The sequence below is a fragment of the Thamnophis elegans genome, chromosome 2 (assembly GCF_009769535.1).
Source record: "Thamnophis elegans isolate rThaEle1 chromosome 2, rThaEle1.pri, whole genome shotgun sequence".
NCBI classification, from domain to species: domain Eukaryota; kingdom Metazoa; phylum Chordata; class Lepidosauria; order Squamata; family Colubridae; genus Thamnophis; species Thamnophis elegans.
In genome coordinates this window covers 62,391,924-62,404,167 of record NC_045542.1, presented here as the reverse complement: position 1 = coordinate 62,404,167, position 12,244 = coordinate 62,391,924, and the positions used below count along the sequence as shown (strand labels likewise).

At 40.5% G+C, this 12,244-nt stretch overlaps 1 protein-coding gene across 1 annotated transcript in view; it reads left to right on the top strand.

Moving 5' to 3' along the window:
* Positions 1-10,494, top strand: part of LOC116503229 (testis-expressed protein 47-like) — a 28,916-nt gene extending 18,422 nt beyond the window's left edge. Inside the window, exons 4-7 of the mRNA XM_032209488.1 lie at positions 1,831-1,892; positions 2,789-2,993; positions 4,883-5,039; positions 10,406-10,494. Of these exons, the coding sequence (XP_032065379.1) occupies positions 1,831-1,892; positions 2,789-2,993; positions 4,883-5,039; positions 10,406-10,494 (513 nt within the window). The remainder of the gene's footprint in view (positions 1-1,830; positions 1,893-2,788; positions 2,994-4,882; positions 5,040-10,405) is intronic.
* Positions 10,495-12,244: the final 1,750 nt, after the last annotated feature.

Below are 12,244 nucleotides of genomic sequence, written 5' to 3'. Positions count from 1 at the left end.
AAACCAAAGCCTGGATTGTTCTTCCTGCAAGAACTGTGAATGTCTGATCATACTTTAACTTGCCCTAAATGGGGTGGTCACATTGTATGGACAAGCGGGACAGAACGGAAATAAAATAAACTCGCTTCAGAAGCAAGTAATGTATTGTAAAAGCTTTCCGCTTCATAAATATGGCAAGGAACAAAAGGGAGTAGCTCCCTCTGCTGGCAGAAAGACTATCATGCACAAGAGATAAAAGGGAGAAGGCGCAGGGAGATCCTATTTTCTAAAACTATTCAATAGCCAGGTGGCTGCAGCATGTGTGTTTGTGCAGTGGATTCTGAATAGTAGCGGCAGAGAAAGAAAAAGATTGGAAGTTTCTCCTCTGAGAAGATTTTATTATTTTATTTTATTATTTTAATTTAGTTATTCAATTTATATAATTACTTAGCTGAGGGTGGGAGCAATCATTATCTAGTTCAGTGTTTCTCAACCTTGGGAACTTGAAGATGTCTGGACTTCAACTCCCAGAATTCCCCAGCCAGCGAATGCTGGCTGGGGAATTCTGGGAGTTGAAGTCCAGACATCTTCAAGTTCCCAAGGTTGAGAAACACTGATCTAGTTGCCCAGTGGATTTGCTTGAATCATTGCTATGGAGAGTCAAAGACAGAGGAGCCAAAGAAGATCTGGCTCAAAAGGAGGGAGCCAGACAGAGTTGAAGGAAAATATTCATGGGATTTTATTCAAAGACAATTGCCGTGAGGAAACTGAATTGGTTCAATATGAACTTTGTTCTTTCAACGTGCAAGCTATATCTGTAGGATTGCTACAGAGAGGGAAGACTTTAATTTGGAGCAAACGTCCTTGCAGGTCCCTGGAGGATTTTTTCCCCCTTGAGATTACATTAAATTGCTTTAATGTAATCTTTGTGCTTATGTTACACCAGCTGTGGATCTGTACTACATTTTAGAAGTAAAAGCTGCAAAAAACTCACAAGAAGTGGGATAGTTCATTTTTTCTTGATGGATGCTCAAGAAGGGAGAAAACCATTATGTAGTAATGATTTAGTAGGGTTACTAGATATCTGAACCAGCAGAGGAGGACAAGGACAGTCAGAACGGGGTCGGGGTGGGGGGAGGGAAGGGGGGAGGTGAACACAATTCTTGGCATCTGTGACAAAAATTACATCCCAAACCTATATTTAAAAAGGAAAGAAAAAAAACTTAGGGCTTTTCCAGCATCAGAAAGATCGGTCTTTTAATCACAATATTTTTTCCAACAAATATTTTTTTTATTTTTTTCCAAGAACATATGCTAATGGCAGTATAGAATCAATCAGGCATGTGCCAAATTTCATCATAAAAAAGTATGACATGGCATGTGATCTATAAATTACAATGATTGTAGATTTGAAGAGGCTGGATTAAAGCTGATTGCTGGAATCAGGAAATAAATAAGGTAGAACTTGGCTGTCTCATCTGTCAACGGATGAAGGAAACTAAGCAGCAGACAATTTACAAGGTCACAACACAAAACGTTGATTGACTACTGTTGTGAAAGCAGCTGGACAATATTTCATTATAAGGCTATGCTGCTGAACAGAGGACATGAGGAGAAAAAGGTGCTCTTCATTTCCATATTATTGGTTGGCAAGGAGATTCTTGCTTGGTTTCCTGCCATAAATTGTGGTAACATAAAGTCAGCAGATCATGTCCAGGGGAGAAAATGTGCAGATGTCCTAATAGTTTGACAACCTTTTCCTGTGCAATAAATGATCCGAGATGGATGTTCTTCTTCAGTGGCATGAGTTACTACTAATGTGATTTTTAGCATGACTTTTTTTTCTTTTAGTCATCCAGTGATGTGCTCTACTCTGTCCTAAGGGATCTGAGGGACATTGAAGAGCAGAAGAGGTAAGCCATTAATTCTCTTAAAGCTCAGGGCTCCCCCCCCCCGCCACCTCATAATTCTAATGAAAAGATTTGCTTTGACCCCCTAAAACGCATTTTGCGCTTGTGGGATCCTGGATCCAGGTTTTTAGTGCTGAAAAAGTTTGGCTGACAATAATTGAAGGACCTGTTCTTTTGGTTTTCCAAAAGTTCTTGCTCATTTGTGGTCCAGCTAATTAACTCACAAATGTATGAAGGCATTAGAGGACCATTTATGTTACTTATTTGACAGAAAAGTGAGATTAATTTATAAACGGTAATTCTGGCCAGACGTAAAACTCCATATGCGCCAGAGGCCTGGTTCTGAAAGAAGATGGGCCACTGACATAACAAATGATACGCTCTTATGATGACTAGTGTGAATAAACTGTTATGCCTTAATAGAGCTTTTCTGTCACCAAATGGAACCATTTTCCCTGTTGTCATGGATAACATCTGGTGCCTGAATATGGAATATTTGGTTAAATGACATCCACATATTTGTCAACATGCTACCCAACATTCAGGGTGCCAGATTCTTACAGGAAAACCCTGATTTCCCTCAAGGTTTATATTATTACATCTGAGAATACATTTTTGCATTATTTCCCTCTTGAAGCTTAAGAAATGCCTTAATTTCTAGTGGAAAGAAGGAATTCTGTCTCTTAAGGTATTGTTCATATTCTCTGTGTGTAAATCTTTGGATTCCACTGTATGTTTCTGCCTAGAATGTGGCAACTTAATTGCCTTCTGCTCCAAAGAAGAAATTTGACTACTTTATCTTCTCCAAGCATAAGGAAGTGCTTGTCCTCTCACACTGCTACTTAACAATTTTGTCCTGATCCACTTTTTTTGGGGTGGTGGTGGTGGATCTATTTCAGAGTGCTAGTCCTGGATGCCAAGATCCTGGTTATGTCCCACAATCTTCCTGCTCGACTCTTCCCACAGTGGAGTTATAAAGTGTTGAATCTACCGGAGAGATACCTGAACTATGAGACTTTTCATGAGGAGCCGGTGGAGGCTACCATTTCTGAATGCCTCGCTACACTCTTGAAATTGGGCAAACATCTGCTAAGGTATCCCAAGGTATAACTTCTTCTCCAGCTGTTTCCGGAATGACCTTGAAAACTCCTTAAGCCTCTTCTATGTCTATGGTTACCACCCAAGGCTTGAAACAGTGCTAGTAACACAACCGTCACAGATTGTTCACCCAGTGAGACCCACTTCTCATACATCTAAAGACTTATGCATTAACCAGTCTTCTCCACTAAAGGCAATAAAATTGAGGTCCGTTATTGGTCTTGCTAATTGGGGGTTGGGGGCAAGATGGAAGTTGTGCCTAGCAAGAGAGTTCCAGGGAGGAAAATGCTATTTATAAAACAAATTGACATGGCTGCCCAACTCACGCATGGTGACTCCGGGCATCTTCCAATGTTAAAATTTCACAATGTAAGAACCCATAAGCATCCTACCCCATCCTCCCAGCAGTGTCAACAACCACACAATCACACTAGCCACTTGATCAGTTCCATATCGCCCTGGATTCCCAGGCCCACTGACAAAAACCATGTTTTCAGGGCTTTGCAGAAATGTACCAAGATGGAGAGCAATCTTACCTCAGGAGAATGATATTCCAAAAGGAAGGATCCACCACAGAAAAGGCTTTTTCCCCCTTGGGCCCCTCATTTTATGTGGTGGTCCCTCACCACCCTCCAGACCTTCCGCATAGCCCTTAAAAGCTGGCTGTTCCAACAGGCCTGGGGCTAACGACTTGTAACCCCACTCGAATGGTGTGACTGTTGTGTTTTTAACGGTGTATGACTCTATGTTTGTAACTTGTCTGTCTTCCCCCCCCCCCTTCAACTGTGAGCCGCCCTGAGTCCCCTCAGGGAAAAGGGCGGCATACAAATAAAGTATAAATGAAAAAAAAATGAAATGAAAAATCTACTCTCAGAAGCATGCAATAAAATCATGCAAATACCTGGCTTAGTACAACATGGGGGAAGAGGATAGGGGCCTAACTTTATGGACGTGGGAAGGGAGATGCAAAGTCTGCAGCCATGGCAGCCTATGTATCTAGCGACTTTTCCTCCAAGAGTCTCCAGCAGTAAGACATGGCTGGGGAGATGTGGCGTGTGGAAAGGTGTTCCCTGATGTTTGGGACAACTAAAAAGTTGTAAAGTGGTCCCTAACACCCCCCTCACCTTTTGGTCTTTGTCCTGGGCAGAATTAAGCAGGAAAGGCACTGGAGGCAGATCTCTGGCTTGTGAAGGCTCAGGAGCCTCATTTGTTTCCCACAGTTGCCTGGGAAATACCCTTTTCTGCTCTGGCCCAGATATTCTGGCATAAACAGTCTAAGAATTCCAAACCAGAATGGCCCATGATTGCATCACCTGGGAACTTGAGGACTTGCAATTTCAATTTATTGAAGGCAGCAGATTACAGAGGTGCCTGTAGCACTTTTTACTGTGGGTGTGATAGACAGAGACTCACTTTTTACTTCCCCCATCCCACTCCATGAATGATAGCCATTATTTCTTTCTGGTGGAGATTTTCAACTAAAGTATAGTAGAAGGGTTCTTTTTTTCTTTTCTTCTCCACATCTTTTCCTTAACAGTTTAAAAAGTATTTCAGCTGGCAGCACTGCTATCTAGGAGCACGGCTATTCACTGTCCTGATGATTCTTATGGGAAGGAAGCATCTAGATTTGGGGCAGACAATCCCTCTATCCCTTGACAGAGTGGCACTATCACAGCATCTACAACTGCTACAATTATTTGATTGATGCTCCTATTCCTGCCCAGTTTCACCTTTCAAAGGAAGAAGAGGAGTCACAGATGCCTTTGTTGCTTTTCCATTGTATTAGCTAGCAAGCCACAGCGTTTTCCACAACGGGGTTTGCCACTGTGTTTATTTGCACTTGCTGGGCTGTGGAAAATTACCTGATGAGCCGCTTCTTCTTCTCTCACCTTCAGAGCCCTAAGAACTTACCAGACCATTTTTTGGAAAAAGTCCCAGAGTTCATTGTTTCCCAAGACACCATTGGTTTCCTCCTGGAGTGTCAAGAGTTATTGAAACCAGCTCAGTTCCTGCATTTATTTGAATCTCCTCTGAATATCCAGATGGACTCAGGTATGTGGTAAACTGAACCTGAAGGTAGGAGGAAGGCCTATGGTAATTTTTCACTGTGTGACTTTAAAGCCAGGTTGAGGAAACAGAGGATTATAATACTACAGAACAACATATTCCAACTCATTACTGCCTACGCTGGCTGGTGCTGGAGGATTTATAGTTGATCATCTGGTGAACCATATGGCTTAAGATGATCATTGCATAAAGTTGTCATCAGCCTAATTTGGGAGCCAAATTAAGCCACAGCAGTAAGGTATTATATCCTGAAATCAATCCACATACTACTGGGGGATTTTCATATTAAGCAGAATGAAAGATCATGAAAAGATTTACCAAACCTACTTGGATAAGCAGCTGAAAAAACAACTAGTAGTTATATTTCTCTCTTATGTAGTAGCTCACTGCTGCATAAGTGTAATAAAAAAACGTCTTTATTGCAAATAAGCATCTGCTATAGCTTGAACATTAGCGTAAGACTAAACACATCCTGTCAAAACCTGAACTAATCTATGATGTCTTACGTTCTGATTTTTATAACTACACAAATATGATAGATACCCAACTGGGACAATTTTATTCAAAGGAATTTATGGCACATATAATAGAAACCTAAGGATGTCATTGTATTTACTGTGCTCAATGGCCCTTGCTTGCATAAGATTATTACAACCATAAATATCTTAAATTGCAAACCTTTGAAATAACAAAATAGAGTGCTGAGTGAAAAGAGAATCTTGTCACATTACTTTCTTTAAGCTTTGAGGCTAATTAGGATAAATAACAGGGCTCTTGTGCATGGTACCTGTCAGTTTATAGGCCATTCTAATTAGCTCTCTTCTTTTCTTTCTGGGGTTCTAGAACACAACCTTAAAATCTATATAGTTTTCAAGGCAATACCACTATATTATCAAAATCAATGATAAGCAAAGCCATGTAAAAACACTAAAATAAATATTAGAAAATGAATTATGGAAGCCAGCTGGTTCCTGATACTACATATTCATCTAGATAGGGTTCTGCAGAGTGGCGTAACTTTATTCCTATGAATTATAAATCACTATTTCAGAAGCTGAAGGTATGTTTTTAAATCAAAGAGATGATTGAAAGGGAATAGCCACTATGGGCAATTTTGTAAAGATGCGGTCAGTTTTGCAAAGCTCTGCTGCTACAGAAATTTTGTCATAGGCTCGGTCTTGTGGATACCTAGCCTTTAGATGTATGATCAAAGATCTGCAAAGGCTGGAGAAAGACATTGGCCCCTATTCTGTGCGGAAGACCTGATTTAATACCTAAAAGGAGTGACTGAGATTTGTCAGTTAGTAAAAGTAATCCAGGTATCAGCTTTGTTTACATGCTGTGTACCCAACCCCCTTGATTTTCCCTTTTGGAATCATTGTGGAACACAAACATTTTGTGGGTTTTTCTCTGATTTGGAGATGGAAAAATACAGTTAATGGCTCCATAAGCATGGAATTCCACCTGTATACAATTGCCCTTCCATTTTTTTGGCAAGTACTTCCCATTCCTCCTATTAAATATAAATAGCACTAATAAATGTGAACTTAGTGACTAGAACTCCAAGTGGCTCTTTAGATCCCCCCCACAACCCACAAGATAATTCCCATAATTGTTAGGTTTGGACCAACACTCAAAGGTATTACTTCCCGTGTCTGGGGCTTCCCACCCCAAATTTAAGATTTAGACTTGCAGTTACAAAAAGATAAAAGTAGGAATAACATATTGACAAGGGACAAAAAGACTAAACAGGATTCAGAACAGTTAGATTAAAGCTAACAGGGATAAAAAAAAGAAGTATCCAAGATCCATGAACTGCCCAGCCATGCAATCTTAAAGAAACAGCTTTTGGCCATTACGTGAACAGAACTTTTGCTTTTTTGTTCATAAAAGCACTTGGGAGACAAAAGCTTGTATGGATGCTGTCAGCCTTTTTTCCTATACAAGTTACTGTAGAGGGTTATTCATTTAGGTAAAGTTCCCTTAAAATTCATCCATACCAGTAGGCTCCAGGGGAGTGACTGGGACTGGTTACGTTTTAGGACTAAATGAAATATAGGAGCCTTTTAAACAAGTGATGATCTTTCCCAGTGTTGGAAAAACCCATTTTCCGATAAGCATATTTGTCTGGTTTCTCTGCATTGCTCCCAGTAGTATCTGGCAATTATGGCTCAGGGGAAATAAATCTTCCCTTTTATAATGCTATAATCCCAATCTGATTCGCTTCCCATAGTATTTATCTGAAAAAATATATATCCAGCTCTGATTTAGAAGTTCTCTTGAGTTCTGTGTAGTTGGAGAACTAGAAGAGCATTAAAAGATTAACATTGCTCTCTATAAGACAGAGACAGAAAGAAAATAGAAAGATAATCAACTTACCCTTCTGAAGGGAAAATAGAGCCACTGTTGCCAGAAGCTATGTTGAGATTTAAATATCTGTCCTACGAGTTCCCACCTTCCTTGGGGTAGTGCAGGCAGGCCAGGCAAGGGGTGAAGTTGTATACCGTTACAATAAAACCACCTTTCCCAAATTTCATTGTATTGTTTTCATTGTTCACTTGTGAAAGAGGGTTAAAATTACATTAAAGGAAGGTGTAATGGCCTTCCTAAAAGTTTAGAAACCCTTGTTCTATCATGTATTACAGCAATAGTAGGCAGAGGATACACAAAGGGAATGCTTTCGGTGTCTACGTTCCTGACAAATAGCAGTAATTACTTTCCTCACATTAGGGTTCTGCTACTGTACAGAATTCTTGAGGCGCTGGATAACCTAGAAATAGTATTGTGTATGTGACTATAATTCTGAACACTGAAAAACAAATTGTCAAGCTGCAAGGCACTGAATCCTTTTATTCTAAGCCCTGCATTAAGGAAGCCCAACACAAATCAGAGTGGCAGTTTAGTCCATGAGTCAATGCAGGAAAAAGTGGGGAGATTGATTCTTTCCCTCACACTTCGCTATGGCTGCATGAAACAAATAAAATGCTTAATGAATGTGCACACATTCTCCATATCTATGGAGATTCTCAGTCATCCAGGTCATGGTTATCCCAAAGGTGGTTTTTAAAAAGGCAAATGGACTTTTCCCCCCCTTGAGGAAGTTTTGCTTCTCATCTAAAAAGCTTGTTCAAGGAAACAAAACAAAAAACTCCCTCCCCCCAAATCCAGTTGCCTTTTGAAAAACCACTTTTGGGACACACAGCTATCTCAGCCTTTGCAGGAGCCATTCTAACCAAGGTTGGAAGCTTACCTCATTCCCACATAAGGCAGCTAACATGTGGGGCTTGCAGCGATCCAGAATGATGGTTGTGTGGGATTGGCATAGCATAAACGAGACTCAGACGTTCATTAAAATTTTGCCCACTGTGGACATAAGATTGTGATCCACTTGTGTGCTTGTGAACCAAAATTTGGCTTTGGCATGTCATTGGAGCGGTCATTAACAAGGGCTTTCTTCAGAGCAAGTTAGTTCTCCAATTAATGTAGTCCTTGTTTTGGTCAAAGGATTTGTGTTTCGAAGTGATAATCCAGCATCCATTTAACATCTTCATAACCTGCAAGAAGGTACAGTATGACAATATCTCCCCACCCCCTGTGGTCTGTGATACAAGCATGATCCTTTCCGGTGCATGAGTAAGAGGCACAGGATGTTAACTGCTAGTTAGACTAACATCTCCGCTTGACACTAGAATTGCTTTTATGTGCTTGCCACATTAACATCACTGGCTGTTGCAGTACAGGTAGTCCTTGTTTACCGACTGCCTCATTTAGTGACCATTCAGTTATGGTTGTGATGACAAAGTAACTTTCCAACTCATCCTTGCAATTATGATCTTAGCAGGTCTTTGAAGCAAAGGAAAGCTAAGATTGGAGGCACATCCATGGTTTCACTTAGTGACCACTTCACTTAAAGATCGAATTGCCAGTCGCATTTGTGGTCGCTAAATGAGGACTACCAGTAGAAGTACCAGGTTTGAATGTTAACTGTACTGTAGATGAGCACTGGTTGGAGCAATCTGGCTTCAGGTAGATTTCACAACACAAACAATATTAATAAAAATAGACTAACAGCTTAACTGAGGACGAAGTTGATTGTAAAAAATGTTAATAGTAAGAATGAAATTTTCCAGAGCTTCTTGGTTGCAGTCCACCACTCTGTTGCTTTCTGAAGTCCCTGTGAGCTATGAAAGAAACAGTTAGTCAACTAGTGACTTTGCTTAATCGCTGTAACCTTATTTAGATGCTGCTAAATTAGCTAGACTGGGAAAGAAAGAAAGTTTAATTCCGAATAAGGATACAAAATGAGACAAACTCCAGGAATAGTGTTGAACTATGTTATGTGTGAGGGGTGTAGGGTGTGGGGGAGTAGTTAATGGTTGGGTAGTCAGCATGGACAACAATTCCTGGCAATGTGGAAATGAATCATCCTTAATGTCTGCAGAACTCTAATAAATAAGAAAATGTTACTTCCACTAGGAAGTCAGAATCACAATTATAGCAATAGCAATAGCAATAGCAGTAGACTTATATACCGCTTCATAGGCCTTTCAGGCCTCTCTAAGCGGTTTACAGAGAGTCAGCATATTGCCCCCAACAATCTGGGTCCTCATTTTACCCACCTCGGAAGGATGGAAGGCTGAGTCAACCCTGAGCCGGTGAGATTTGAACCGCTGACCTGCTGATCTAGCAGTAGCCTGCAGTGCTGCATTTAACCACTGCGCCACCTTGGCTCTGTGTCAAATCAATTGGGCCAGTCCTGAAGTGGTAAACAGTGGCGTGGAAGTGCTTTTGGTTCAAGGAATGAGTGGCACATTTTAAGGCATTCAACAACAGTGATAGGAAGAAATACTTACCTGTAACAAGCATTCTCCATCAGGATTTGAGCAATAATCCCCAACTTTGGGACTAGATGATTGACTGAACTTGGTCAATATTTTTTTTCCAAGAACCAGGTCATAAAGGCAAGTGCATGTGGACATACTCAAACATACATCCTTCCCTCATAGTTATCTTTTATCATTATATTAATGTGTGAATGTCATCAATGTATATACATTCTCCCATGGGGAATGAAAAATCTGTGTATCATCTCTCTTGTGTATCTTAACATAAAAGTTGGCTGCCTTCACATATGCTAGTAAGAAGTGTGTTATGTATCTCTGATGCTCGAAAGCTGACACATAGCTGATGTTAAGCAACAAAGCTCCCTTATGAAGGACAAATGCCACATGGGTGAAGCTGGGACTTTGTCCACATTGGCAGCATTCGCTTGTATACTAGAATGCTTTCTGATCCTCGATGGTGTTCAGGATTCTTCTTCTAACCCTCTGTTTCTTTTGCCTCAAAAACAGACAGCATGTATCCTTTGTCAGATCGGTTAAAACTCCATCTTGATTGGGCTGCTTTGAAGGAGGTTTTGAAGGAAAAAAAGTCTTTGTGACGTCTGGAACGTAGTATTGATAGAAATGTCAGATGGCATACTTGAAATTCCAATAATGAAGAATGATAATCAATGTGACTACTTGTAATTTTTTGAGATAATTGATTTTTTTAAATAAAATATGTCTTCTCTCTTTCAGAATTACTATCTATGATACTTTCAATTCAAATAAACATAGCCCTGTATATGTTTTGGCTCTGACAAATCCTCCCATTATTTCAGTCCTAATCGTTTTTTCTATCAATTTTAAACCTACACAGGAAAGGAAACCATCTTTCCCCAATTAGTATGCTATACAGAACTGTGAAAATCAATATAGCTTTATCCTAGTAACACCTTGTTTCTTATTTTCCCAGCTTGAAAAATTGTATTATATTAAAGAATGCTACTTAGTGATATCTTCTGGAACACAGAAATAAGGCGAAAGTGCTAACTTGTACTTGTTTACCTTCATGTTTGTATTTGGGGACAATCAAATATATAGATTCCTCAAGGATGAATCATTGCCACAAGGAACTATAAAAGCTCCACCATTATCTCAATTTCAGAAATCTTATTTTGATAGTAGCCCGAAAATTCCACTTCCCATCTTCTATAAGAGACCACTGAAAGATGGATTACATTTCTTCTTCCCATCCCTATTAACATACGAGTCAAACTTCTGGGTGATACAAAATACCAGCCAGTATTTACTCCTTTAAATGGACACAAGGAAATGATGAAAGTTCAGAAGGTAAAATAGCAGCTCACACTTTCCTGAAGAAATTGTGCTGGAATCCTGTCAGTTCCAGATACCCAGCTTGTAGCAGTTGACCTTCAGATCCAAAACAGATGGAAGCACACAGCAACCTGTCAGAGTCATACTATCAATCTCATTGAACCACAGAGGCCTCTTTGAACTAATAAATTCTAAGTGTTGGGTTTTGATTTTAGGTCTAAGATAGTTAGGAGAATTCCTCTGGAATTGGAACATCAGCCCATGATGGGATCTGGCAGTGAACCTGAGTCCCAGGCTGCTTACCATGTTCCTAAAGAGAAAGAAATATAATTTCTCTATTAGCAGGATGAATTTTAAATGTTCTCTCACAACTTCTACTAATTTTGATCCAAGACCTGTATTTACATCAGCTCATGAGTCAGGTGAAATCTGTTAGAAAAGCCTAGGCCCCTGATGGGGAACCCGTGGCATGCATAACCATATCTGCCGGCATGCAACCCATAAGCCCCAGCACACATGCAAGTGTCGGTCAGCTGATTTTTTGTCTTCTGGAGGGCGAGAGGAAGCTGTTTTCATTCTCCCCAGACTTCAGGAAAACTTCCGGAGCCTGGGGAAGGTGAAAAACAGCCCCAAGGGCCAACTGGAAGTTCGGAAACAATCTGTTTCCAGCTTCTGGAAGACCTCTGGGGGCGCAGAGGAGGCCGTTTTCACCCTCCCCAGGCTCCACGAAAGCCTCCGGAGGCTGGGGAGGGCAAAAAACAGGCCCAAAGGGTCAACCGTAAGTTTAGAGACTTGGGGTTGCTTTGCATTATGGGTGCTGGCACGCTACTGCGTGCACTCCCTAGGTTTTTTTGGCACCCAAAAACAAAAAGGTTAGCCATCACTGGCCTAGGCCTGGGCCGGGTCTTGTGGTCTGGTCTGCATCTCAACATATAATAATAAAATTATGCCCAAGTGCATGAGCAAATGTGACACACATTTTCTCAAGTGAGAGTTAAGAACTTGAATTAAAATGTAAATAGGGAGGAGTGA